At 36.5% G+C, this 27,979-nt stretch overlaps 2 protein-coding genes across 5 annotated transcripts in view; one reads left to right on the top strand and one right to left on the bottom strand.

Moving 5' to 3' along the window:
- ADGRL3 (adhesion G protein-coupled receptor L3) overlaps window positions 1-27,979 on the top strand; it is an 888,015-nt gene that overhangs the window by 562,899 nt on the left and 297,137 nt on the right. The window lies entirely within an intron of this gene.
- LOC117085563 (40S ribosomal protein S12-like) lies at window positions 13,637-14,993 on the bottom strand. The gene has a single exon (XM_033214564.1). The coding sequence runs from the start codon at window positions 14,063-14,065 to the stop codon at window positions 13,700-13,702; it is 366 nt and encodes a 121-aa protein (XP_033070455.1). The 5' UTR covers window positions 14,066-14,993; the 3' UTR covers window positions 13,637-13,699.

Here is a 27,979-nt window from a genome sequence, read left to right as displayed (position 1 = left end):
TTAGAGTCTATTAAAAACAAACTGAGAAGAAAGAGAAAGGGGGGTGGTAAAAAAAAAAAAAAAAAAAAAATTATCCCCTACTATTTTTTAGGTGTTTGCTGACCATTTACAAAGATTATCAGATTTAAATCTAACAATAATCGTTCAAAGACAGCATTATACTCATTACCAGATGAAGAAATTGAGCATCAGAGAGTTTTAATAATTAAAATGTCACATACGTAGTCCAGAGATACGTTTAGAATCGTCGTCTGCCTGACTTTCTGCTTTGTCACGTTGCCTCAATCAGGGATTTAAAAGAATACAGGTGCTACAACTAAGAAACAAGGGGAAAAGCAAGAAGGCAGTGGACATATATTAGAACTGAAGTCAAAGCAGATAAGCTAAAGGAGCAAATAAATGCAAGGCAACAAAGACATGTCAATCTTGAAGTGGAATCGGGACAAGCAAACAGTAACCAGTGTTGTAGAGCAGGATTCCTCCGTAGCGGTCCGTGGGCTTTTAGGAGTAGGGCCATACAGCAGAAGTTGAGCTGCAGATGTTGAGCGGTAGGTGAGCCAGCATTACCGCCTGAGCTCTGCCTCCTGTCAGATCAACAGTGGCATTCGATTCTCATAGGAGTGAGAACCCTATAATGAACTATATATGCAAAGGATCTAGATTACGTGTTCCTTAATGCTAATCTAATGCCTGATGATCTGAGATGAAACAGTTTCATCTCGAAACCTTCCCCCAAATTCCTGAGTTAAGAATTTGCTTTAGTTTTTCAAATCAGAGCCTGAAATGGTAATTAATTTTAACCTATTATTCTAAATGAAAATAAGGTATGACTTTTAAATAAATGACCTCTGAAATATGTTATTGCCCCTTATTCACTGATTAACTAAAAACTATAAGTTATTATTTATTATTTATTTTGCAATTACATATTTAACCCTTGAACACTATTAGGTACAGAGAAGGGAACTAAGACTCAGAGATATAAAGTCTCCTGCCCAGAGGAACCCATTTTGTAAGTGTAGATTTGGGCCCAACTCTGAATTATAAAGCTGAAATACTTTGTATTTTCAGTAGAAAAAAGTATATAATGCACACAAGCATACAGAAGATAGTGATATAGTAGTGTGTGGATTGTGGTGTAGTGGTGTGTGGATTGTTGTATGTATGTATATGCATTAGCTTAGACAAATTTGAAGAAACAAAGATTTAATTATTGGAGGATTACAAAGACGAGTTAGAAACTTTTGCAGAGATTCTGAACAAATTGAAAGACTAGAGATTTGGAGACTGAATATATATTAGATTTAACTCTAGCATACATTATTTGCATGTTCTTAATTTTGCTGTAAACTAGACATTCAGATGTATTGCTAACAACACTCTCATGCTTGTAATCTATGGGCGGGATTGACAAAATGGTGAAAAGGTGAAGAGTAGAATGAAGAAAAGAAAAGAGAAATAAAAGGGAAATACACATTTTTTTTTCTTTGAAAATAAATGAACAAGTAATGGATGGTCTCACTTTCTTCAAAAGAAAGTGATGAGAGAACGTGCATTTTTTTTTATTTTAAAAGGTTATTTCCAAGGATTGATTTAACTAACCTTGAGTAGTTAACAATATGATTAAGGACAAAGTGAGGAGTGTTTATATACTGCTGGTTGGAGTATAAAATGTTATAACCACTCGTAGAGCAATTTGTCCATACTTACCTAGGGGAAAAAAGTATTTTGTTCCTGCTCTTATAGATTCTCAGCTTGGACTCTGTAACCAAAAACAGATTAACAAGAGAAAAGAATAGAAATTGTTGCTTTTATTTAATATAAGTTTTTTCATAACATAGGAGGCTTCCTAAGGAAATAAAGACCCCCAAAGTGATTAAACTTCAGTGTTTTTGTAATAGGCTTGGAAAGCTTATTATATTGCCTATTGTTAGCCTGGAAAGCCTATTATATCACCTATTATTATATTGCCTAATAAGCCTATTATTATGAAAAACCATGCAAAAATGTGATAGGACAAAGCGGTATGAGTTAAAAGCAGTAGACTGGAGAAATGTTGGCAAGTCCTGTTCATTCAGACTTCTCTCAGCGTTCCTTCATCCTCACAGATAAGAATGCTCCTTTCCTCTGAGTATTTGGAGAGTACTTCTTATAGGATGGTCTTATGTTCTGCTTCAGGGGACTGTCAGAGATATCTTCCTGTAATAGTTATTTCTCTTCAGCTTATAATATTCAGTATGCTGGCTGGGCACAGAGGCTCACAACCTGTAATCCCAGCACTTTGGGAGGCTGAGGTAGGTGGACTGCTTGAGCCCAGGAGTTTGAGACCAGCCTGGACAACATGGTGAGACCCCGTTTCTACAAAAAGATGCAAAAATTAGCAGGGCATGCTGGCATTCACCTGTAGTCCTAGCTACTCAGGAGACTGAGGTAGGAGGATCACTTGAGCCTAGGAGACTGAGGTTGCAGTGAGCCAAGATTGCTGTACTGCACTCCAGCCTGGGTGACCGAGCAAGATCCTGTATCAAAAATACAGATGTATTCAATATGCAAAGGTGCCCTATTTGGGGGTATTGTGTACTGAATCTGTTATTCTTCCAACTGGAACTTCCCACAGGAAGTTTTATAGTCCAAAAACTGAGTTGGTAGATTGTCCTGTATCCCAATGAACAAGTCTCTCAGTCCTAGGAAGAGGATAGTTAAGCTAAATAATTGTATCTCATTTTGGGAGACACCATAAAGGTAGAAATAGGGTGCTTCCCTCCCCGAACTCCTCTAGATGGTATGAACAATCAAGCATTTAATGAAGTACATTTCTATTAAAAAAAAAAAAAGAAAAAGATAACTAGTTAGAACAAACTATAAACCCTGTTTTTGATTCCAGAAAGCAGTCACTCAAGATTTCAGGACATTTGGCTCAAAGTGTCTTCAGATGATAGCATGAAAATAGAAGTCGTCATTCAATAAATTTCCTGGCTTGTAATTTGAATGCCTCTGGTGATGAAAGGGTTGCAGTTACTTCTCAGAGCAAAATATGGAAGTTTCCAGTCTCAACGTCCAGCGCTTCTTTAGATATTCCAAAAAAGACCTGAGCAGTAAGGTTTTAACCCTCTGTGGTACCAACTTAAGAGGGTGAGAGAAAAACTGGAAACATTAATTTGAAGAGTTATAGTTAGGTATTAGAGGATGCTAGAATTGAGCATGATCTAGTCTACTTTATAGAGACGTAATAAAGCTTCAAAGACAGAGAACAGGATTAGATTCTATGTTTGAAACAATAATGGAGTAATTTTATTCTCTATAGTTATTTCCAATTCTAAAAAAGTAAGACTAATTTGACAGCAAAATAAGTCTAACCCCATAAAACTTCTCCTGGTTATTTACATTAGTGCAGCAAGAATGTACTTGACCACATAGGTCTATTTTTGAATTTGTTTCCCTGGAACTTATGATAAGGAATCTCAGATTAGACTTTTAAAAGTGCCTGGAGTCACGGGATTCGCCATTAGTTTTTGCCTGTGGCAAACAGATTTTGGTGAATTCCACTCTTCCCAAGGTACTTAATGTATTTTGAGGTTCCTGGACCTGCTGGGAAGTGACCTTCCTTACATGTAAGGCTGAGAATTCTGTAAGCCAGGTCCAAGGCCAGTTTTTCCAAGGGCCATGAAATCAAATTTAATTCCTTAAAATTATCTAGTCATATCTGATTCTATACATATTATTCTCAAATATGACCTTCCAGTCAAAGGCTTAGCAATATAATCAACGTTTCTAGTTATTTTCTGTTATAAGAAGTACGTATTCTTATTGAACTTATGCATATATTTATATTGCCTTGAAAATAAGAATAATCAACAATAGTTTCCAAATTCTGGAGAGATCAGGTAGAGAGAACAAATAAATATTTTGTTTTTCTTTATAGTTTGCCAGATTGTTATAAGGTACAGATAGCTTGAGAGAAAAAGAGAAAAACTTTAATTTGAAAAACAAAATATTAAAGAACCAGCAATGTCTCAATCAAAAAAGTAATTTAAAAATTATAATATTCCTTACCAGTTCATTTAGTTCCACGTAATTAATTCTTGTTATGTTTGATTGTAACCACCCAATAGTGTTCACCTTGCCCACTGCCTAGACAGAGCTGTATATTGAGACAGGGAAATTGCAATAGAGAAAGAATAATTCACACAGACACAGCTGTGTGGGAGACCAAAGTTTTATTATTACTCAAATCAGTATCCCCAAGCATGTGAGTATCAGAGTTTCTAAGGACCACTCGGTGGGGGGAAGCCAGAGAGCCAGGAGTGCTAATTGGTTAGGTAGGAGATGAAATCATAGGGAATTGAAGCTGTCCTTTTGTGCTGAGTCAGTTCCTGGGTGGGGACCACAAGATCAAATGAGCCAGTTTATCAATTTGGGTGGTGCCAGGTGGTCCATCAAGTGAAGGTTTGCAAAAACATCTCAAGCACTGATCTTAAGAGTAGTTTAGGGATGGTCAGAATCTTGTAGCCTCCAGCTCCATGACTCCTAAACCATAATTTCTAAACTTGTGGCTAATTTGTTAGTCCTACAAAGGTAATCTAGTCTCCAGGCAAGAAAGAAGTTTGTTTTGGGAAAGGTCTGTTATCATCTTTGTTTTAAATTATAAACTAAGTTTCTCCCAAAGTTAGTTTAGCCTACACCCAGGAAGAAACAAGGACAGTGGAGGTTAGAAGCAAGATGGAGTTGGTTACGTCAGCTCAGTTATAATTTTGCATCATCTTGGGTTAGTTTTATGACTCAATCAGATTTTTAAACTAGAGTTCTGGAAATTTTTACCCAGTCAAAGCGTATGATCTTATTACTGTCAGAGGCCAGGCATGGGTGGCTCATGCCCTTAACCCCAGCACTTTAGGAGCCTGACACAGGAGGTTTGCTTGAAGCAAGGAGTTCAATACCAGCCTCTGCTTTGTTGCAAGATCCCATCTCTACAAAAAACTTTAAAATTTAGCCAGGCATGGTGGCACACATTTATAGTCCTGCCACATTGAAAGACCGAGATAGAAGGATTGCTTGAAGCCAGAAGTTCGATACCAGTCTAGGCAACAAAGTGAGACTCCATCTCTACAAAAAAAAAAAAAAAAAAGAATTAAATTAGCTGGGTGTGGTGGCACATACCTATAGTGTCCCAAATCCTCAGGAGGCTGAGCTTAGAGGAGTGTTTGTGCCCAGGAGCTGGAGGCTGCAGTGAGCTATGATCACACCACTACACTCCGGCCTGAGCAACAGAGTGAGACTCTGTCTCTAATAAATACATAAATAGATAAATAAACAAACAAATAAAATTATCAGAAACTTGTACTTCAGAGTATTTATTAGAGTATGTTTAATGAATTTCTTTGAAGATAGAGCAGTTTTGACCTGCTGCTAATTGTGAACATTTTCAGAGAAGAATCTGAATAAAACAATAATTGTCTGTAAATGACAAAAGACTTAAAGTGGTCATGGTTAAAGATCTGATAGGAGCTTATTATAATGTGGCATATAACGTTCTAAGATAACTGAATTATGATTGATTCATATAGACAGAACATTGACAAATTTCTAGGAATTTCATAAAATTTTTGAAACATTTATATTAAAAATGTATACCCATACAAATACAACTTGAAGAAGGTTAAGCATTACTTTTTATTTGACAATGCTTCTATGTAATTCAGTATCTCAAATAAATCTAATGAGTTTAACATCTCTCTCTTTACAAGATGAGAGAACATATTATTTAAGATTTTCCAGGGGTGCTCTGGGAAATCACAAAGTTAGATTTGATGTCAAAAAGACTATTTAAATTTGATATTGAGTTGCTTGTCAAAAATGTGAAAAGTTTTGAACATTTCATTAAGTAGGCTCACTACTATGAAATAATATTTATTTATTTAACTAGTAAGACATAAAATATTTCAAAGGCAAATACCATAAGTTGTATAGCTGTGAAAAAATTTTAGCTCTTCTAATGTTGAGAAAACTTGGTTTTCCTAAGCAAAGATCTGATAAATACAACATGAAGCACAGGAAATTATTTTGCTAAGACACAAAATCTTTGTTTCCTAAGCAGATTACTTAAAAGATAAGGAGAAATCTCTTATTTTTTAATAAGACTAGACCAATAATCCAAGAAAACTGACATTCTGGTTTTGCATTGGTTTGCTTTTAAAGTTGTCTCATTTTTTTAACTTAGAAATAAATTCATTCTCTTTTAGCAGCTGACTACACATAAAATTATTTTTCCACAAACCCTCTACATATTTTTTTTTTAAATCCATTGAGTTTTGGTCCTACTCTTTTCCTTTTTCTCATTCTGGAACAACCAGTCATTCTACCTTAGGACAAAATTACTCTTTTTTCCCCCTTAAAAAAATATATCCTTCATACCACATTTCTCTTTTTAAATCAAAAACACATCCTACTTTTCTTGCACACTTTGCATAGTTTTTTTTCTTTACTCTCTTTATTCATAGTAGTTTCATGTATGTAAATTCAGTATAACTTTTAATCATGAATAACATTTCCTCTTTTTTTTTTTTTTTTTTGAGACAGAGTCTCCCTCTGTCACCCAGGCTGGAGTGCAGTTGTGTGATCTTGGCTCACTGCAAACTCTACTTACCTGGCTCGTGATTCTCCTGCCTCAGCCTCCCAAGTAGTTGGGAATTACAGGCACGTGCCACCACACCCTGCTATTTTTTTATTTTTTATTTTTATTTCACCGTGTTAGCCAGGATGGTCTCCATCTCCTGACCTCGTGATCCACCTGCCTTGTCCCCACAAAGTGATCAACATTTATTTTACAGAGAAAACTAGGAAGTAGACAATTGTGAATTTCCTGTCATATGCCAGTATTCTGTAACTGACTGGCACATTTACAAATACACTATCTTGTGTTTTATAGGTATATACTATTTCCTCATGGTATAGTTTCTCATGTGTATTAACATACCCACATATATTTTGTTTCTTTATGACATATAAAAACAAGATGCCAAAAATACATAGATTTAACTTATATTCAGTAATGAATGTTTCAGTATTTTATCCTATTTGGAAATTTTGAACACACACACACACACTATATATATATACACACACACACACACACACGCACACACATATATATACACACACACATATACATATGTAGACTATGTGTATATATAGTGTATATACATATATACATATGTATGTATAATTTAACGTAATTCTAAGGTTTCAAGTTACCATAAACATTTTTGAAACTGTTTTTAGGCAGACGTATTATAATACCAAACAAAGCTAACCAACATTTTAACTTATTTCTCTCTTAACTATTTTTAACCTTATTTGACTACTAAATCCAGTAGAATAAAAATGTATGCTCATATTATACATAATGCTGATAACTTACAATACATAGCTATTTTTATGAACCAACCATGTTAAACTAATCTTTTATATCAACAATTTATCCAAGTCATGTGAACATGAAAGCATTTAGGTTAGTTTCTATATTTCCTGGGGTTTTAGGAATATTTATTTTATGTAAGTGTTCATTTATCTCTAAGCCAATTTGAATAAACCATTATAGAATTTTATAAATTAATTTGGTAACACTATTCAGAAGTAGAAAACTATCATGTATACATTGCATATACATATACAAGTAAACCTAAGTATACATAGCCATACAGACAGCTGCAAACAGGGATCTTAGAGTTTTGTTCTAAAATTTTAGTCATGATTCAGTAAACGTATTAGTAAAAACTCACAGGTTTATCTCCACTTTACATTTGTATTCAAATTGTATTTCTGGCACATGGGACAAGTTAGGGTTACCTGTTGACTTATATTTATAGAGGAGGCTTTTAAGATTTTTGTTTATTGTTATTAAGTAATTTTCCGGAAGTGGTGCACACTGGAGCAGTTTGTTTTCAAAAAGCCTATTTTTGTTGTTGTTGTTGTTGTTGTTGTTGTTGTTGTTTAGAAGCAAGAGTTATCTCCCAGGAAGTTTGCATAGCAGAAAGATTGCCCTCAGGTCCTAGAGAGGACAGGGTCAAATATGTATGTCTGAAAGCCACAAAGAAAGGATGTAAGGTTTCTCTGAGAGCATTTTGGGGCATATCAATGATCATAGATTTAAGGTATTTTTTTTTCTAAGTGCAGGACAACTCTATTTCCAATGTTTTGACTTTTTAAAGTATCTGCAAGCATCTTGATATGAACAGGAGAGATTTGGGGATTGTTAAGAAGGATGGATGGGCTTTGAATTGCTCCTAGTGCTGTGTTTCTGTTTTTAATGGACTCAATTTGTAACACAAGGGTAGTTGTTTTAAACTCTTCAGAAAACTGTGTTGCAGCCTGAATAATAAAGAGGCTGACCTTCCTAACAAATTACATTATATTGAATTTGCTACTTCATCTCAGAGAACATATTTTTTTTTTTTTTTTTTTTTTTTTTTTTGAGACGGAGTCTCACGCTGTCGCCCAGGCTGGAGTGCTGTGGCCGGATCTCAGCTCACTGCAAGCTCCGCCTCCCGGGTTCACGCCATTCTCCTGCCTCAGCCTCCCGAGTAGCTGGGACTACAGGCGCCGCCACCTCGCCCGGCTAGTTTTTTGTAGTTTTTAGTAGAGACGGGGTTTCACCGTGTTAGTCAGGATGGTCTCGATCTCCTGACCTCGTGATCCGCCCGTCTCGGCCTCCCAAAGTGCTAGGATTACAGGCTTGAGCCACCGCGCCCGGCCTCAGAGAACATATTTCTAACTAAGATGAAAATAAAAATCCTGGCCGGGCGCGGTGGCTCAAGCCTGTAATCCCAGCACTTTGGGAGGCCGAGACGGGCGGATCACGAGGTCAGGAGATCGAGACCATCCTGGCTAACACGGTGAAACCCCGTCTCTACTAAAATATACAAAAAATTAGCCGGGCGAGATGGCGGGCGCCTGTAGTCCCAGCTACTCGGGAGGCTGAGGCGAGAGAATGGCGTAAACCTGGGAGGCGGAGCTTGCAGTGAGCTGAGATCCGGCCACTGCACTCCAGCCTGGGCGACAGAGCGAGACTCCGTCTCAAAAAAAAATAAAAATAAAAAAAAATAAAATCCTTATGTTCTAGATTGAGTTGCATGCCTTTAGAATGTTTTAATAAATTATTACACAAAGCCTTCCTAATGTTCTTTCTCTCTAAGTGATGCAGGAGTTCTTCCTCCTTAGCTCAACCAGATTTGGGTTCTTTTCTCACAACCAAGAATTAGGCACAAGGTAATCAAAGAGTGAGTGGAGCAGAATTTATTAAGCAAAAGGAAAGCTCTCAGCAAAAAACAAAAAGAGGTCCTGAAAGCAGGTTGCCAGTTGCTTCCTTCACAGTTGAATATGAGGGCTTAAGGTGTGAATTCTACCCCATCCTTCCAGTGCACATGTGGGTCCTTAGGCTGAGTTCCTCCATATTGATTTATTTCTGTTACCGCACATATGTTAAGGAATGGAATTCTCCACTATGGGCATGTTTAGGCAAGACCCCTGTGCAAGTTCCTTTATCTGCAAAAAAATCTGGAATAAATGCTTGTGGGATGGGTTGAAGTTCCTCTCAGGCTCTGAAGATCAACCTCCAATTAAGCCCATTTCTGACCGTAGAGTATTTTGGCCAAAAAAAAAAAATCCTTTGAAATATGATTGTCAGGTTTTGAATGGGGCAAACAGTAAATTTTCCTGGCACAATTGAATCCCCCTTTTTCCCCTAACTATAAAGACCCAGAAGAGATGAACCCTTTTCCTTTAATTAATTATTTTTTCCGAGATCAAGATCTCATTGTGTTGCCTAAACTGGTCTCAAACTCCTGGGCTCAAACAATCCTCCTGCCTCAGCCTCCCAAAGTGCAGGGATTACAGGCATGAGCCAACTGCAACTACCCCCCGCCACCCTGCCTTTTTTTTTAAACCAAAGGGGTATCTATTCCATGTGACTCAAAATCAAAATCAATAAGCCCTTTTATAGCCTAATCACAGACACAAGAGGTATCCCCAGAGTAGAAACCACCCTCATGATCCAGAGCCACTACCAAAAACAGACAGAAGAATGACAGATGCAGACAAAACCTCCTACGAGCTAGTAATGCCAGTAGGATACCAGCTGCAAATGGGGTGCAGCCCACATTTCTGTTCAGCCATCCTCATATCTCAGGGCCCCTGTCTAACAGTTGGCCACCTGCAGATGCAGGCCTGACGATCTGTGTGCCCTGACAAGTGTAAAGTCAAGCCAAGCTCTCAAGATACAAAGTGAGACAAATAGGAATGCCATGGCTATCCCTCGGAGGAAAAGGATCAATAATCAATGAGTACTTCGAACCAAATTTGTAAGAGTTACAATTCAAAGGAATACTTCTTACAAATTTCTCCTGCTAATCTGAATTTGGAAAGGACTGGATGGGAAAAAAATCTTACCTGCTTCTCTCAACTGGCCTCTGCAGATAGAGATCTAGGAAACTGACTCAGTAAGAATTCTTTGCTGGCTTAGACAGTGACAGCCCCAGAGTCGTTGAGTGCCCTAGCCAATGCAATCCCATCCTCATCACCAGAAACTGCAGAGAAGGAAAGCAATATTTTCATTCTACCTGTCTACATTCTTGGCTGGGACTCTGTAACCAAAGACATTAACAATAGAAAAATATACACATTTATTTAATTTAAGTTTTACATGACATGAGAGCCTTCCTAAGGAAATGAAGACCCCACCCCCCAAAATGGTTAAACCTGAGTATTTTTATGTGAGATTTGATGAAGTGTGCAAAGTTATGAAAAAGTGTGATAGGGCAAAGTATGGGTTAAGCAAAGTAAACTGGGGGAAATTTAGCAAAGCCTATTCATTCTGATTCCTCTTGCCCTTCCATCTTTGGAGATAAAGATGCCCCTTTCTACTGGGTATATGGAAAGCAGCTCTCATTTGAGGTTCTTATGAAATGCTTCAGGAGAATATCAGAGATACCTTCCTGCACTTGCTATTTGTCAATTTCTTAAAATATTCAATGTGTCAGAGCTCTGTATTATGGGGTAGTATGTTCTGAACCTCCTCACCTACTAAAACCCATGTTTTACTACCTTATATTACCATGTTTTAAAATATCATGTTTAAAATACCATGTTTAAAAAATATCATGTTTTACATACCTTGTATATTGGAAATCTACTTCTAAGTTTTCCTCTTAGAGAAACTCTCATACTTGTGTGCAAAGACATGCATAAGGTGTTCACTACAGTGATGCTTAAAATAACATAAAAGTCAATCATACTGAACTGTTCTTCAGTAAAAGGGTACAGGGTGGAATAGGGAAGAAAGAAAAAGCACAGTTTGCTTGCACTTGTCCAGGTGGATAGTGCCGAGCTGGAGCAGAAGACTTGAATCTGACAATCATCTGCACTGGCACCAGAGGTTTTTTAAGCCCTGGACAACATGAAACATGGAGAAAAGCATTATGTGATCAGTTACCCCTTAGTAATATACTAAATCAAATATTGGTATATATGAAATAATGAATAAGAATTGATCTTATACTGGAGTTTTCTTTTTCCTAGTACCATTATCTCATTCTTTCTCAAGCTGCAATAATATTGCAAAACAATCCAGATTATAACCTCCTAAAGCACCGGCAACCTTTTATTCCTATAACTTTCCACCAAATTATTACATCATTAGTAAAAGAAGCCCTCACTTTTCCAAAAAGTAAAATTTTATTCTGAAATTTTAATTGAGTGTGGCCTATAAGAATAACTGCCATGTGTTTCAGATACTGTGCTTATTAAACAATTTTTGATAATTTAATTTCTTAAAAAATTATTTTTATACCACTGCAGGCAAGGAGAAAAACCCCTTTTCCCTCTGACTTAGGTTTATTGGTGGGGCCCAGCAAATTAGACTGACAAAACACAGATTAACAAGAGAAAAACAGTTTAGTAAGGAGTGCTTCATGGATGCACATGGGAGAATTCTGATGAGTAACTCAGCGGGGTGATTGGAATTTAGGGTTATAGAGCATCTAACCAAAAAACAACAGATTTTGTAGAGAAGTGGCAAAACAAAGGAAAAGAACTTTGAGCTTGTAAGGGCAGCAAATTGTGGGAAGGTAAATATATGGGGGAAACTAATGGAACATGAGAGCTACAGTAGTTCCCCTTATCTGCAGTTTTGCTATCTGCAGTTTCAGTTACCTGTGGTCAACTGAGGTCTGCAGACAGGTGAGTAAACAACATCAGATCAAAAATATTCAGGAAATGGGCCGGGCATGGTGGCTTATGCTTGTAATCCCAGCACTTTGGGAGGCTGAGGCAGGCGAATCACCTAAGGTCAGGAATTCAAGACCAGCCTGCCCAACACAGTGAAACCCTGTCTCTACTAAAAATACAAAAGAATTAGCAGGGCATGGTGGTGGGCACCTATAATCCCAGCTACTTGGGGGGCTGAGGAAGGAGAATCCCTTGAACCTGGGAGGCTGAGGTTGCAGTGAGTCAAGATTGCATCATTGCACTCCAGCCTGGGCAAATAGAGCAAAACTCTGTCTCAAAAAAAAAAAAAAAAAAAAAAAATCAGGAAATGGAAACATAAAGTAAATAAATAAATTAATAAATAAATAATACGATTTTTCCAGAAAAAACAATACAGTATAACAACTGCCTAAATTATATTTATGTTGTATTAGGGATTATAAGTAATGTAGAAATGATTTAAACTGTTTTGGAGGATGTGTGTAGGTTATATGCAAATACTATGCCATTTTATATCAGGGACTTAAGCATCCACAGAAAAATCCCCGGGAAGATTTGGAACCAATACCACGTGACTACAGAAGGATGACTGTACGGTACAATATATTTTGAGAGAAAGAAAGAGATACTGTATTCATGTAATTTATATTGCAGTATGTTATAATTGTTCTATTTTATTATAAATTACAGTTGTTAATCTCTTACTGTGCCTAATTTATAAATTACGCTTTGTTGTAGGTGTGTATGTATAGGGAAAAATCTGGTGTATGTACTATTTGCTGCTATGGGTTGTTTCAGGCATCCACTAGGGGGCCTTGGGACATATTCCCCATGGGTAAGAGGAGACTACTGTAGTTAGTAACGTTTATTATGTGGATTCTTCTGGCGCCATCTCCAGGCTGATAAATGTTTAAAGTTGTCTCTGGTGATCAACTTCTATTTTTCCTAATAGAGAGGAGAGAGGGGATACTTTGTAAATTTATAGTCTGCTTAGAGCTTGCCTTGTATCTGCTTCCAATTGTCTTCAGTTCAAAATCATCAATATGCCAAGTGGCATATTGTGGGGCAGCATAATTTGCTACTTTTCATAACCTTCACTGAATTTTCCCCCAAGTGTGAATATATTGACTTGCCAGATGGTCTAGATTCCTATGACAGCTTTTTTGTTTTGTTTTGTTTTGTTTTTGTTTTTGTTTTTTTTAACTAAAAGCTTTCAGGAACACGGCAAAGTAGCTCAGTGGATGAACAAGACTATTGATTTAGCTGATCATGTTCTAGAGTTAAGAATTTGAAATACCATGACACAAATTCAAGTTCCTAGTTTTACAATCATAGAAAAGCTCAAATTTTCTTTTTTTTCTTTCCTTCTTTCTCTCTCTCTCTTTTTTTTTTTTTTTTTTTTTTTTTTTTTTTTGTGCGTATGAGCCAAAGATTTATTTCTTCATTTCTTGGATTTGAAGTACTCTTCAATGACATCCTTGGCCTGAGACTCCTTGCCATAGTCCTTAACTACTACACAACTGCAGCCAACCACTTTATGCGGTTTCCCCTCTCTGTCAATTGTACAGAGGCCTACCCTTTCCTCTAGTTTCTTGTTGTCATCAACATTAATTAGGTTGACTTGGTGTTCAGCACAAAGGGCCTCCACCAACTTGACATACATAGGCTCATCACATTTGGATGCAAGCACACAAAGGTGGGCTTGGTGCTTGTCTAATCCTTTGGCAGCTTCGCGAATTCCACATGCTAGGCCGTGGTGGATGAGGGCGGTCTTCAGTACCTCTTGTAAAGCAGTATTAACGGCCATTACACCTCCAGCAGCAACGCCTTCCTCGGCCGTGGCGGTGGGTTACGGGTGAAGCCGAATCTTGAATGCACCCAAGCCTCCGCCTCTGCACCACTCGGTGGTGGCAGGCAAAGATGCCTCACGTGCCGAAAAGCTAAAATTTTCTAAACCTAACAGTGAGCAAGAAGACTATTACATGTGAGTGAAGGTAGGAGTTTTGAGTTCTTTTATTTATTATTATTGCTTTTTTTTTTTTACTACTAAAACGAGATAACCAGAAAAGATTTATGAAAGTTTTAAACTGCAGGACAGAATTCACGTAAGAAATTGAATATCTGAAATAATCACCTAGTTGAATTAAATTATATGTTGGGGTCAGGGTCTGAAATCAACTATTAAATTTTAGTATAATCAAAATTATTTTTGAAACTTCTTCATTAGATCATAAAATATACTGAATTTTAAAAAATATATTCCTATGTGGTATACAGATATTATTACATGTTATTGTACAAGTATGGAGTACATAATGAAAAGTATCTTTACAAAGTATCATTTTATAGTATTGTAATAACATAAAAGAACTACTTGAATTTATGTAAATTAAATGTGTCTGTGATGCAATCCTCTGTATTAAGAAAAAATTCAGTTGCTATTTCTGTGTTGATAAACCTTTTCCATGAGAACTTTTTCCCAAAACAATGCATCAACAAGAGTCTTCTTGAATATATTGATTTATACTTTTCCATTAAAGTTGTATGCAATTATTAGATTACTTACTAAGTGTGTCAACAGTGCGACTATTAAATAAACATATATAATGAGCTGAGAAATGTTCATTATGCATTGCTATTGCTTTTGAAAACAGGTTAAGATGATTTGGAATTTAGATCTTTATTAATTTCCCTGCTTTTGTTTATATTTGAAAATTTCTGGCCGGGCGCGGTGGCTCACGCCTGTAATCCCGCACTTTGGGAGGCTGAGGTGGCGGATCACGAGGTCAGGAGATTGAGACCATCCTGGCTAACACGGTGAAACCCCGTCTCTACTAAAAATACAATAAATTAACCGGGTGTGGTTGTGGGCGCCTGTAGTCCCAGTTACTCGGGAGGCTGAGGCAGGAGAATGGCGTGAACCCAGGAGGCGGAGCTTGCAGTGAGCCGAGATCAGGCCACTGCACTCCAGCCTGGGCCACAGAGCACGAGACTCGGTCTCAAAAAAATAAAGAAAAAAAAGAAAAGAAAAGAAAAAGAAAATTTCTCTTAAAAAAAAGGTTTTTTAATTACTCACTATATGCCTTTTTATTTTATGTAGTACATGTTTTTACTACACGTGATCCAAAGTTTTAATGGTACTTAATATTTGAGTATTTCAGATTTGAGCTCTTCTGCATTTTACCAAATTTTTAGTGAATATATTCAGTCTTTGAAATTTTGAAATAAATTTCTGAAGATTAATTTAATGATTCACATGAACACAGGACTGATGGTTCACCTAGAATTCCATGAAGAAATGTAAAAAGTGCTAATTGTGTTCAGGAGAGTTATCCAGCTAGCTAATTGGCACCTGCTCGTCGTTAGTACACACAAATTCCTGGGAAAGTGCCAAAGTATTACTGTGAAAATAAAACTACAAGAAAAGAGCCTTACTCTATTTCTAGTATTTTTTTATTATTTATTTATTTATTTGCTAAGGAAGGGAAAAAAAAGTAGTTCTTAAAAGTTTTGAGTATTGCTAGGGGATTTGCTTCTGTCTATCTATTAAATAGCCCTGAAAAAGTATGTAACACATTGTATCTACTCTCCTAGGGAAACAGAATAACAAAGTGGGTTGGTCTTTCACTCCAGAGACTTAAGAAATAGTTATAGTGTCATGTCAGATTGAGCATCTCTAATGTGAAAATTAGAAATCTGAAATGCTCCAAAATCTAAAACTTTTTGAGTGTCAACATTCTCCCACAAAAGGAAAATTCCACACCTGACCTCATGTTATAGATTGCAGTCAAAATACTGTCAAAACTTTATTTCATGCACAAAATTATTAAGAACATTGTATAAAATTACCTTCAGGCTGTGTGTATAAGGTGTTGATGAAACATAAATGAATTCCATGCTTAGACTTGGGTCCCATCCCCAAGATATCTCAAATATGTATTTGCAACTATTCCAAACTCTGGAAAAATCTGAAATCCAAAATGCTTCTGGTCCCACACATTTCAGAGAAGAGATACTCAACCTTTATTTGGTTAAGCGGTACTCTCTATTGACTTTCACATTTAAACGGTTCAAACAGACAGCTTTCACCAGTTGTTTGTAAGGACAAACGTTGAAAAACATGAAAAGAAAACCATGAAGTGTAAAAACGCCAACACTGAATTTGAATAAAAGAAGAGTCAACCATTCTAATCAGAGGTGAAACCTTAACATTTTTGCTTTCAGCTTTCACAGTAAAACAGGTAAAAATTGCCTATCTGCAACATTCTCTTTTTTTTTTTTTTTAATTTATCCAACTATGGCCATTTTATGTTGTACTTACATTCTCTTGGAAGGAGTAGGTACGTATATTCATCAAACCTTGTTATTATAAATATTAACCATTAGTATTGACTATTAGTCTAATATTGAGTGAATGCTTTTGATGAGAGAAGCACTACTGACAATCATTATCATGGTGTAATAATATTAAGAATCATTTGTAAGCTGGGCATGGTGACTCACGCCTGTAAATCCCAGCACTTCGGGGGGCCAAGGCAGGTGGATCATCTGAGGTCAGGAGTTCAAGACCAGCCTGGTCAACATGGCGAAACCGCATCTCTATTAAAAATACAAAAATGAACTGAGCACAGTGGTAAGCATCTGTAATCCCAGCTGCTTGGGAGGCTGAGTTAGGAGAACTGCTTGAACCCAGGAGACGGAGGTTGCAGTGAGCCAAGATCATGCCATTGCACTCAAGCCTGGGTGACAGCGGGAGACTCTGTCTCAAAAAAAAACAAAAAAAAAAAAAGAAAAAAAATATGTAGAGGAAATATTACAGTGTTTTACTACAATGTTATGTAATTTTGTTTTAGTGATGAGTGAGTTTAAATTCTTTGATGAATTAGAGGTGTACTATCATATTCATTTGCATAATCAAACCTATGTGCATATAGATTACACTTAACTGAATATTTTTTAAGGACTGTTACAAAGAAAAACTGTCAGGTTATACCTTAGACTGAATCTGAAACCCTGGGGGGGTGGAGACCAGTAATCTACTTGTAACAAGCTGCTTAAATTTGAGAATTATCGCCTGTAATCCCAGCACTTTGGGAGGCCACTAAGTGGGTGGATCACCTGAGGTCGAGTCTGAGAACTCTGGCCAACATGGTGAAATCCCTTTCTCTATTAAAAATACAAAAATTAGGTGGGCATGGTGGCAGGCACCTGTAACCCCAGCTATTCGGGAGGCTGAGGCACGAGAATTGCTTGAACCTAGAGGTGGAGGTTACAGTGAGCCAAGATCGAGCACTGAGCCACCTAGCCCGGGTGTCGCGGTAAGACTCTGTCTCAAAAGAAAAAAAAAAAAAAAAAGGGAGAGAATTATCATATATTCCATAACTACTGCTAGGTTAGTATAAGCTACAAAATATAATAAAAATATGTTAAACTGTTTTTTGTGTTTTAAATTTCTGTGACTATTTTTGTTGATTGCCTTTATATAGATGTTTATGTAGATGTTTCTGAATCTCCTAATGACTAATTAGATGTTTCTGAATTTCCTATCTAATGCAAGGAGGCTCTATAAATCACCCCGGGATCATGTTAAAGTGCTAATTTTCTCTCTCTCCCACATCTCATCAAATCAGAGCCCTAAGATGTGTTAATTCAGTATTTGTAGTAAGGCCCTGGGTCATTAATTTTTTTTATGGTGATTCTGGGTTTGGAAAAGAATCACTGTTCTCAACTTCCTAACATTGAATTGAATTTGTATCTTAGCATGAATAGGTGTACTAATCTATTAAGAAGCTGTGGAGTGGCCGGGCGCGGTGTCTCACGCCTGTAATCCCAGCACTTTGGGAGGCCAAGGCGGGCGGATCACGAGGTCAGGAGATCGAGACCAACCTGGCTAACACAGTGAAACCCTGTCTCTACTAAAAATACAAAAAATTAACCGGGCGTGGTGGCAGGCGCCTGTAGTCCCAGCTACTGGGGAGGCGGAGACAGGAGAATGGCGTGAACCCGGGAGGCGGAGCTTGCAGTGAGCTGAGATTGTGCCACTACACCCCAGACTGGGCGACAGAGTGAGACTCCGTTTCAAAAAAAAAAAAAAAAAAAAAGAAGCTGTGGAGCGATGTATATGCTGCCTCCCTCTCTAGACTTAGGCTGCTCAGGCAGTGAAGCATATCTCTTTGTTTTGTTAAATGACCCTATTTTGTGTCCTCACAGAATTACTGCCTGCCTGGTTGACAGAGAAGAGCAGCCACCTTATAGAGGATGGATATGTCCCTCACAGGTTTATCCTGGCCAAGCAGAATACTGTTTATCCTCACCTTGAATAGCTAGAATCAATTAACACAGTGAGAAGAGCAATGAGACTCAAGGCAGTCATGCAGTGTTTTGATCTGTTCATATGTTGGAGGGGAAGAGGTGAAAAATGGACAAAAAGACAAATTAGATCTGTTAGTATAGGTTAAAGGAATTTAAAAAAGGAACCAGTAAGTTTCTATTCTCACCATGGGCAATACTTTGGATTTCCATATTTTAACTTAAGCAAAGGTTTTGTTTCATACTCAAAAATAGGGAGCAGATAGAGTTTCAATTTTTCATGTGTGTTTGTAATTTTCTCAGTGTACTAACTCATAGTCTATAACACATGATGGATTCCTTCTTCTCTCCATTCCCACTGATTTCCCTAAACATAGACAGATGAAGGGCTGTTTTGAAATGCTGTGAGACCAATCCCTCCTTCTGACTGTGTTAATTTATTCTGGCTCTGCAAGGCCAGCATGAATGGCACTCAGCTTTGCCAGCTGAGGTCTGAGTGAATGTAGGGAACCAGAGATCGTGCCCATCCTGAATCAGGCTGATGTGTTTGTTCCAGCCCCCTGTTGCTCTTACTTTTCTCTTAAAGACAGAAACATCTGTTGACTTTGGTCCAACTAAGACTAAAATTTAAAAGCATCTTTTCAAATCTGAATCTGTTGAATTAAATATTCTAATATGGTTAAAAGGGACTCCAAATAACATATCTTTTTAATTTCTAAAATTATGCATGAAATTGTTGTCTCTGCCGGGGCCTGGTGGCTCACGCCTGTAATCCCAGCACTTTGGGAGGCTGAGGCGGGCAGATCACCTGAGGTCAGGAGTTCGAGATCAGCCTGACCAACATGGAGAAACCCTATCTCTGATAAAAATACAAAATTAGCTGGGCACAGTGGTGCATGCCTGTAATCCCAGCTACTCGAGAGGCTGAGGCAGGAGAATTGCTTGAACCTGGGAGGTAGAGGTTGCCTTGAGCCAAGATTGTGCCATTGCACTCCAGCCTGGGGAACAAGAGCAAAACTCTGCCAAAAAAAAAAAACAAAAAAGGAAAAGGAAAAAAAACAAAGTGTTGTCTCACTTAATGAAATAACTATTTTTAAGAGAAACATTTCTTTATGTTTACCTCTCTCTTCACCTCTTTTCTGTATGCATCATTATAGGTTACTTCCAGAAATATTTGGCTTAGTGACTAAGGTGAGTAGTAGCTGGTTGTTGTGAATAACTTTGTTGGGTTTTCATTAGTTCTTTTAATTTTATCCCAACTCTACCTCCAATTTAGAAATGAAAATGCTATCATTGATTTTTGTTACTGATGTTGATTTATTTATTCATACTCTACCCTATTTCTATTAGGATGTGTGGCAATTCTGATATTATTCCTGTTTAAAATAATACGAAATAGTAAAAGTGGTAAAATTAAAGTTTACACAAGCCTTGGGAAGTGTAAGCATTTCTAAACTATAAGAAAAAGTAAAGCTTAAAATATGAATTCGTTTCTTGTTTCACTAATAGCCATCATGATTACTTATATTTAGATTCTAATATACTGTCTCTGAGATAATTCAGAGGACTTTTAGGTGTCCTTAATTATTCTTAATGATAAGGTTATGTAATTTTACATATTTCACTCTTTTAACAAATACTTATTGAATACTTACATTTGTGCCCAACTCGGTCCTTCAGACCTTAAATGAATTACAGTGAATGTGTAATGGAATTGATCCTTTTAAATTACAAAGCAATTGTTTACGATTAAAATGGGCTGACTGTATTAGTTGAAATGGGAAGAGGAGGATGTAATTACCATTTAGCAGAGTATTGATGAGTACTATAGACAGAGATGCAACATTGATTGCATCCTAAATGTGTGAGCTCCCTGTTATTTTGATGGGCACAGCTTATTCTACATTCCTTTCTTTTTCCATTAATGAGAAGGAATAATATTCACTGATTCAGTCAGTAGCACTTGGCCATTATTTGCTGAGCTGTATAAACAATGAGCAGCTGCATCATTGTTTATATTACATGATTTTGTTTATTCATTTTAAAAATTTTATGACAGTACTGTAGCTTAGCAGCATTGCTTATGGTAATGAAGAAGTTAATTAGCAATATTGAGCAAGACTTTAAGACATGAGTTTTAATAAGTCGTGCTAAAAATATTACAGTAGTCATCCACAGATAAATATAATAAACCTCAGACAAATTGGGAAAATGGTCAAATTATGAGAAAAAATATTTTAGAATGCTTTGGCTTTGTGGTTTCAAAAGAATAGCACAGACAAATATACATTCACATACCAAGGACACTACTAATTTCACTGGTGTTTCTTTCCTCTTAACCTAAAACTACTAAATGGTAGAAAATGGAAGTTTACTTTCACAATAAATAAATAAATAAATAAGCAGTAATCTTTTAATATTAAATTCATGCTGATAGAGAAAGAAGACTCTGCCAGTAAAGCAGTCAGACAGCTTACGAAGGATACTGGAATTATCTGAGCTTTCTAGCCCAGAAATATTGACAGACATAGTCTGAATGTGTCAGTCAGCTTCATTTTAGAGCCAAAGTCTTAATTCAAGCACTGGGAAATCCATAATTGGAAAGAATCCCATAGTCACTGCTGATATTTTTCTCTAATTATAAGTGACTTTGTTGTATCATAAGCTTCCTTAAGAACTCTTGATTTTGATAAGAAATGTATTCCCAGACTCCACTGACTAGACCTGGCATTATCAGAAATTAATTTCTATTGGCTAAGCATTAGAGTGTCATGCAGTAGTTGATATAGTGATACAAAAACACTATTATCAGAGTATTTAAATGTCGCATCAATTTTGCCTGAGGGCCAAACAGAGGTTAAACTTGCCTTTCTTCATATCAGTGGCTTAAAGGACTCTGCGACTCATTTTGGGATTCCATTATGATTGTGACAGATGGTGTTACTTTACCTTATCCTTTTGTCATGCCACCATCAGCAGTGTCTCTATATCTGAGCCAAGTGCCTGGGTGATTTAGTATATATTTAATTCCCATAGACCTTCGGAGATTATGAGGTTATTTTTAATGCAAAAGGGGTGTTTTCCCTCTCTCTATATATAGTATGTCCACAGGTGAGTGGGCTGTGCCAATAGTTATTAAAGCCAATAGATTAGTGATGAGAAATATCTTGAAAAGTGATAGTTCTAGGAAATTGTATATAAAGCCTCTTAATGAAGGAATGAAGGTTCTTTGCTGAATGAGTTATGACCACATTCAAAATTATTTTATTTTATTTATTCAACATTTGATGAATATTTATGATATGCAAAACACTTTACTGAAAGCTGTGGGAGATAAAGTAAGAACCTTGGTCCCATAGATGAGGAATTAATTATTTGGTTATAGAGGCAACAAACTTGAAGAATCAAATTTTGCCAAATAACAAAATTTCTTATTTTTGTAAAATTTATCAAGTTAATAATAATAAATCTTAAAATAATATACATCTTATTAAAGTTATGCATGATGTGGATTTATTTTTATTTAAATGAGATATTTACTAAAATCTCATATGACACTCTTAGAAAATGAAGAAATGTGGACTACATTAGATTAGGTTAAATTATATGAAATTGCCAATATCTGACAGTTTTGATGTAAGAAAATGCAACTTTTATGACTTGACCTAATATAATGTATCGTCCTCACAAGTAGCTTGAATTACCCAAAGAGAGTAAAGCAATATGTTTGTTCATCAGAGTTAGCCTAGAAAGTAGTCTTATGAGAATGTTGACAAGATTTGTCCTTGGCCCTCTCTTGTTCAATATTTTTCATCAATAACTTTGATGAAGATATAGAAGATATGACAATTTGCATCGCTAGATGACAGATTATTTGGAAGGAATACCCTAATAGACCAGATGATAAAATCAAGAATCAAATGGTTTTGAACAGCCTAAGTCAAGGTTCTAAAATTAAAAGATGAAATCTAACACAGATAAATGTTAAGTCCTATGTTTAGGTTTTTTTTTATTTCCTTGTATATTATACAATTCCAAAATGTGAGACTCTGCTTGACATGTGAACAACAACAACAACAACAAAAACCCTTAATTCATTTTCGGCCAGCAAATAGATATTAGTTGACTCACTTTTTTTTTTTTTTTTTTTTTTTTGAGGCGGAGTCTCGCTCTGTCGCCCGGACTGGAGTGCAGTGGCCAGATCTCAGCTCACTGCAAGCTCCGCCTCCCGGGTTTAGGCCGTTCTCCTGCCTCAGCCTCCCAAGTAGCCGGGACTACAGGCGCCTGCCACCTCTCCCGGCTAGTTTTTGTATTTTTAGTAGAGACGGGGTTTCACCGTGTTAGCCAGGATGGTCTCGATCTCCTGACCTCGTGATCCGCCCGTCTCGGCCTCCCAAAGTGCTGGGATTACAGGCTTGATCCACCGCACCCGGCCAGTTGACTCACTTTTTTCCAGTCACTTTATAAGATGCTGAGGATGCAATGACTCAAACACATTCAATCCCTGTCCTCACAAGTTTACAGAATGTGGGGAACCACAGGTTCACTTTGTAAGAACAGTTTGGTGTATGGAGTGTGAAAGATGAATGCAGTCTTCAGGTACATTAATAATAATAATAATTATAATTACACCTAGAATCAAGGTGAACATTTTTATGCTATTCCCATTTGGTCAGACCGCTTCCTAAGAATTGGGTTCAGAACTCCTGGGTATCAGCTTTTGGGAAGAATATCAAAATTTGAGACTTGGTTCACAGGAGGATGCCTATGTTGGTATGAATTCTGGGAACTATAATCCAATAGATGAAAGGTTGAAGGATGAGGGATTTTAGCTAATGGAAATCAAGTCTAATTGCCTGGGTTCAAAATGGCTCCACTACTTTCTAGCTACATAACATTGGGCAAGTTACTGAGCCTTTCTCAGCCTCAGTACTCTTATCAGAAAAAGAGAAATTATATCAGTATCTATATCTCAAGTTTGTTAAGAAGAGTGAGTTAATATTTGTAAAGTACTTAAAACAATGAATGACATGTAAGTGGCAAATGAGTGCTAAATGTAAATAAATGAATAGATGGATAGATAGATAGACCTATAAACTGATAGGTGGCTAGATAGGGGATAAATGAATAAGAGGGGTTAGGAAGGAGATTAAGAGAGAGACATAGAAGGTATTTCGAAATATCTGAAAAGAAGCTTTGGAAGAGAAAATATCCATGCTTCATTCTTCCTAAAAGGAGCATGATCAAGTAGCCAGAAATCAATAGGTGAAAACAAATCCTTATTCTTTGATAAAATATACTTTTTTTTTTAAATTTGGCCAGTTTTTATTCTGCAGTGCTCCAAATCTTGTTCATTTCTAAAGTGATGCAAAATTGGCAAAATTAACTTCAACAACTCTGCCTCTTCACATGATACCTTTCATGTAAAGTAGGTGGCACTGCTTTTAAGGTCTAAAATTTCAAAATATTGTTACCTTCTAACATGGAAATAAAATATAATCTGATGATTGGAACCTGAATAAATCCAATGTTAAGGCATGTTTGCCTATTGACTGATAATATAGCTGACTTAGAGGGGTAACTGCAAGTCTTCTTGTCTTGTTTCAGGAGCTCTTCTGCCACAGATTATCTGAATAAACCCATAGAATTTTCTTAGTCTTTCTCTCCTTCTTTAACCAAATAAAAGCTCATCAATGCAGTGCTATTTCTAGCATTATCAGAGATTTATTCTGGCATTTAGGCATACTGCAGTGAGTTTATCCTTTTTATAGAACTTGATTATTCTTAATGGTTTTAGAGGAATGTTTCTTGCTAAGATCAATTTAATGTAACATTTCCAAAGTAAAAACTTTGGTTAGGAAGAAACAGTGGAGCTTTTGGAATGATATTTTTAAAAATTACTTATTTGGGAGGTTGAGGCAGGAGAATCTCTTGAACCTGGGCCACAGAGGTTGCAGTGAGCCAAGATCATGCCACTACATGCGGGCTGGGCAACAGAGCTATTGGCAGTGTAGTGTTATATAATTAGACAATAGAGTTTTTTTTTTTTTTTTTATGTGCTTAAAAGACATATATCTAAGATAATTATATACACTAGCTGGATAATATATACAACTTATCTGCAGAATGTTAGTTTCATATTTCCACTGATACATACATTCTACATTCATGCTAATTAGAAAGCCATTCAATGTTGGTTTTGGTGGTTGTCTTCAGAAAGGCTAATTTCTTCTTACTAGAAATATATAAAGTTTGGAATGTGATTTGTAAGTAGCCAGTTTGTAGCATTTAGTCAATAGTTCTTACTCTTCTTCCTACAGTTTAAATATTCATTCATTCACTCACTCATTCTGCTTTGAATGAGGTTATTTGGCAAGCACTGTGAGTATGTAACATATGACTCTTGCCAAAAATGAACACCTTCCCATTGGGGACACACTTTAAATGAAGAAACCAGATGGAGAAAGAATACGAAGAGTATTCATAAGATGAATGCTCATAAGATGATAATACTCAAAGGGGGAAAACAGGAGATGCAAGGTATTTGGTAAGGCACCCTTATCTTAGCTGCTATTGCCATTAGCCATCAGAGTATTACACTTCCCATAGTTTTTGTTTGTTTTTGTTTTTAAACAGATTAAAAACAGATTTGTTTTTAAACAGATAGGACATCATATTGGAAAGCATAAGCAATGTGTTAAAAATTGTAGCTCTTATCCCATAGATGAGCTTATAAATTAATAAGATTTTTATCTTAAATGAGATTTTGTTCCAAAAATATTCTAACATTTGCCCATTATGCTTTCGCATATCTAGGCACACATCTAGGATAGGCTTATTAAGTATAAATAAAATCGGCCGGGCGCAGTGGCTCAAGCCTGTAATCCCAGCACTTTGGGAGGCCGAGACGGGCGGATCACGAGGTCAGGAGATCGAAACCATCCTGGCTAACACGGCGAAAACCCGTCTCTACTAAAAAATACAAAAAAGGAAAAAACTAGCCAGGCGAGGTGGCGGGCGCCTGTAGTCCCAGCTACTCCGAGGCTGAGGCAGGAGAATAGCGTGATCCCGGGAGGCGGAGCTTGCAGTGAACTGAGATCCGACCACTGCACTCCAGCCTGGGCGACAGAGCGAGACTTCATCTCAAAAAAAAAAAAAAATATATATATATATATATATATATATATAAAATCAAATATTTTATATTGACAATTCTCATTTTATAATGACAATACAAAATAGATCTTTGTGAAGACTTATGCTGATTACTTACGAGATTCTTCAGTATTAAAAAAGAGAAAAACATGTCACACTGCTAATACTGTGATGCTAAGACTGATGGCATTCATGAATACACAAAAGATAAATAAAAACTTGAAACAGAATTAATTAAAATACATTTGTTATACATTTCTTAGTTTCCTGGGCAAGGTATACCTTGAGAGGTTGTTAGAAGCAAGGGGAAAAGGTAAAAGGATTCTCCTTATGTTCTGTAAATGATAAAATTTGTGAATAACTCAGTAACAGCACAATTGAAGGTATCATTTTTCTCTAATTGATATGTCACATAGGATGAATTACTGTTTTTCACTAATTACATATACTATCTAGACATTATTGGACTTCTTGAAATTCTATAAAGATTTTCAACTTTCCTCACATTATCTTTCAAATATCCCAGCTTTTAATAAATATTAAAAATATAGTCATACTTTATTTTAAAAAAGCATAGGCACTTATATATGACAGTGATTTTGGAATGACTAATTTTTTTGCTAGACAATATCTAGCACTGCATGCTTTGAAAATATTATTGTATGTTCTTTACAATTTTATAAAGTAACAACATAAAGAGTGTTTTGGGGACTCCCATATTAGTTTATGCCAATGAAGGAAGAAAACCATCCAGTGGAATTTAATACCCAAAACAAATTCATTCAAAAGAATTCTGTTTTTCCAGTAGTTTATCAGTACTTGAAAGCTTGTCAGAATTATTTATCTTCTCTGTATCGTTCCAATTTTAGTATATGTGCTGCCGAAGCGAGCACCAGAATTATTTATAAAATATATTCTCTTCTTTATTTGTTTATGAATACCCAGCCTTATTTCCAAAGTAGTTTTTTCATTATTAAAAATTGAAATATTATTTTTATGCAGTAGAATTCACTCATTTTAATACAGGGCACAGAAAATTATGACAGATTCATATAACTTCACTGCCACAATCAAGATATAGAATAATTTCATCACTCTAAAAAAATCTAGAAAAGGTTTAAGATATCTTACCTTGGCACATGAAACAGAGCACATAAATTAAAACTGGAAAATAATTTAGAAAAAAAAGATAGAAATAAAGTGAAGAAAGTAATAAGGCTAAAAATGCTACCGCAAAACTGATAGCTGTCCACAACATAGATATACATATATACATATATGCCACGTTTTCTTTATTCACTTGCTGATTGATGGGCATTTAGGCTGGTTCCCTATTTTTGCAATTGGGAATTGTGCTGCTATAACCATTAGAGCAATTCATCAAAGAACAACCCTTCCCCAAGAAAGGAGAAAACAACAGAACAACAGCTAACCCCACCGCCTGTAACATCCTGGCTAACCAGAGGTCCTGAGTCTATCCATGTGACAACTTTACTGCAAGCACTACCAGCGTTAGTGAAAACCAGTGCAGCAATCAAAACTATAACCAAGGTCCCACCTCACTCCCCTGCTACCTCTACTGGAACAGGTGCAGGTATCCACACCTGAAAGAACTGAAGACAGATCACATCACATGACTCTTTGCAGACACTCTCCAATACCAGCCCAGAGCCCAGTAGCTACACTGGGTGACTAGACCCAGAAGAGCAATAACAATCCATGCAGTCTGGCTCTCAGGAAGCGCCATCCCTAGTGGAAGGAGGAGAGCACCACATCAAGGGATCACCGTATGGGACAAAATAATCTGCACAGCAGCCCTTGAACCCCAGATCTTTCCTTTGACATAGTCTACCCGAATGAGAAAGAACCCAGAAAAGCAATTCTGGTAATACAATAAAACAAGGTTCTTTAACACCCCCAAAAGATCAAACCAGCTCACCAGCAATGGATCCAAATCAAGAAGAAATCTCTGAATTGCCAGAAAAGAATATAGGAGGTTGATTTTTAAGCTACTCAAAATACAAGACCATATTAATGTAGACTGAGAGTGTATTAAAGTTTAAGAATCTATGTACATCCATAGATTTATGAGTTTACAATTAAGAAAACTAATTAGTGCTTTTTCCAAAATAAGATTTCAAGATATGGGCAATTGATTTCCAATAATATCATAGTAAAAATAACTTATTTGTTTTAAAACCAATTATGGAATTTTAAATAAAGATTTAAATCTTAAAGTCTAATTATGGAATCTTAA

This window comes from Trachypithecus francoisi, unplaced genomic scaffold (assembly GCF_009764315.1).
Source record: "Trachypithecus francoisi isolate TF-2019V2 unplaced genomic scaffold, Tfra_2.0 Lachesis_group1, whole genome shotgun sequence".
Taxonomy (NCBI): domain Eukaryota; kingdom Metazoa; phylum Chordata; class Mammalia; order Primates; family Cercopithecidae; genus Trachypithecus; species Trachypithecus francoisi.
This window is presented reverse-complemented; position numbering and strand designations above follow the sequence as displayed.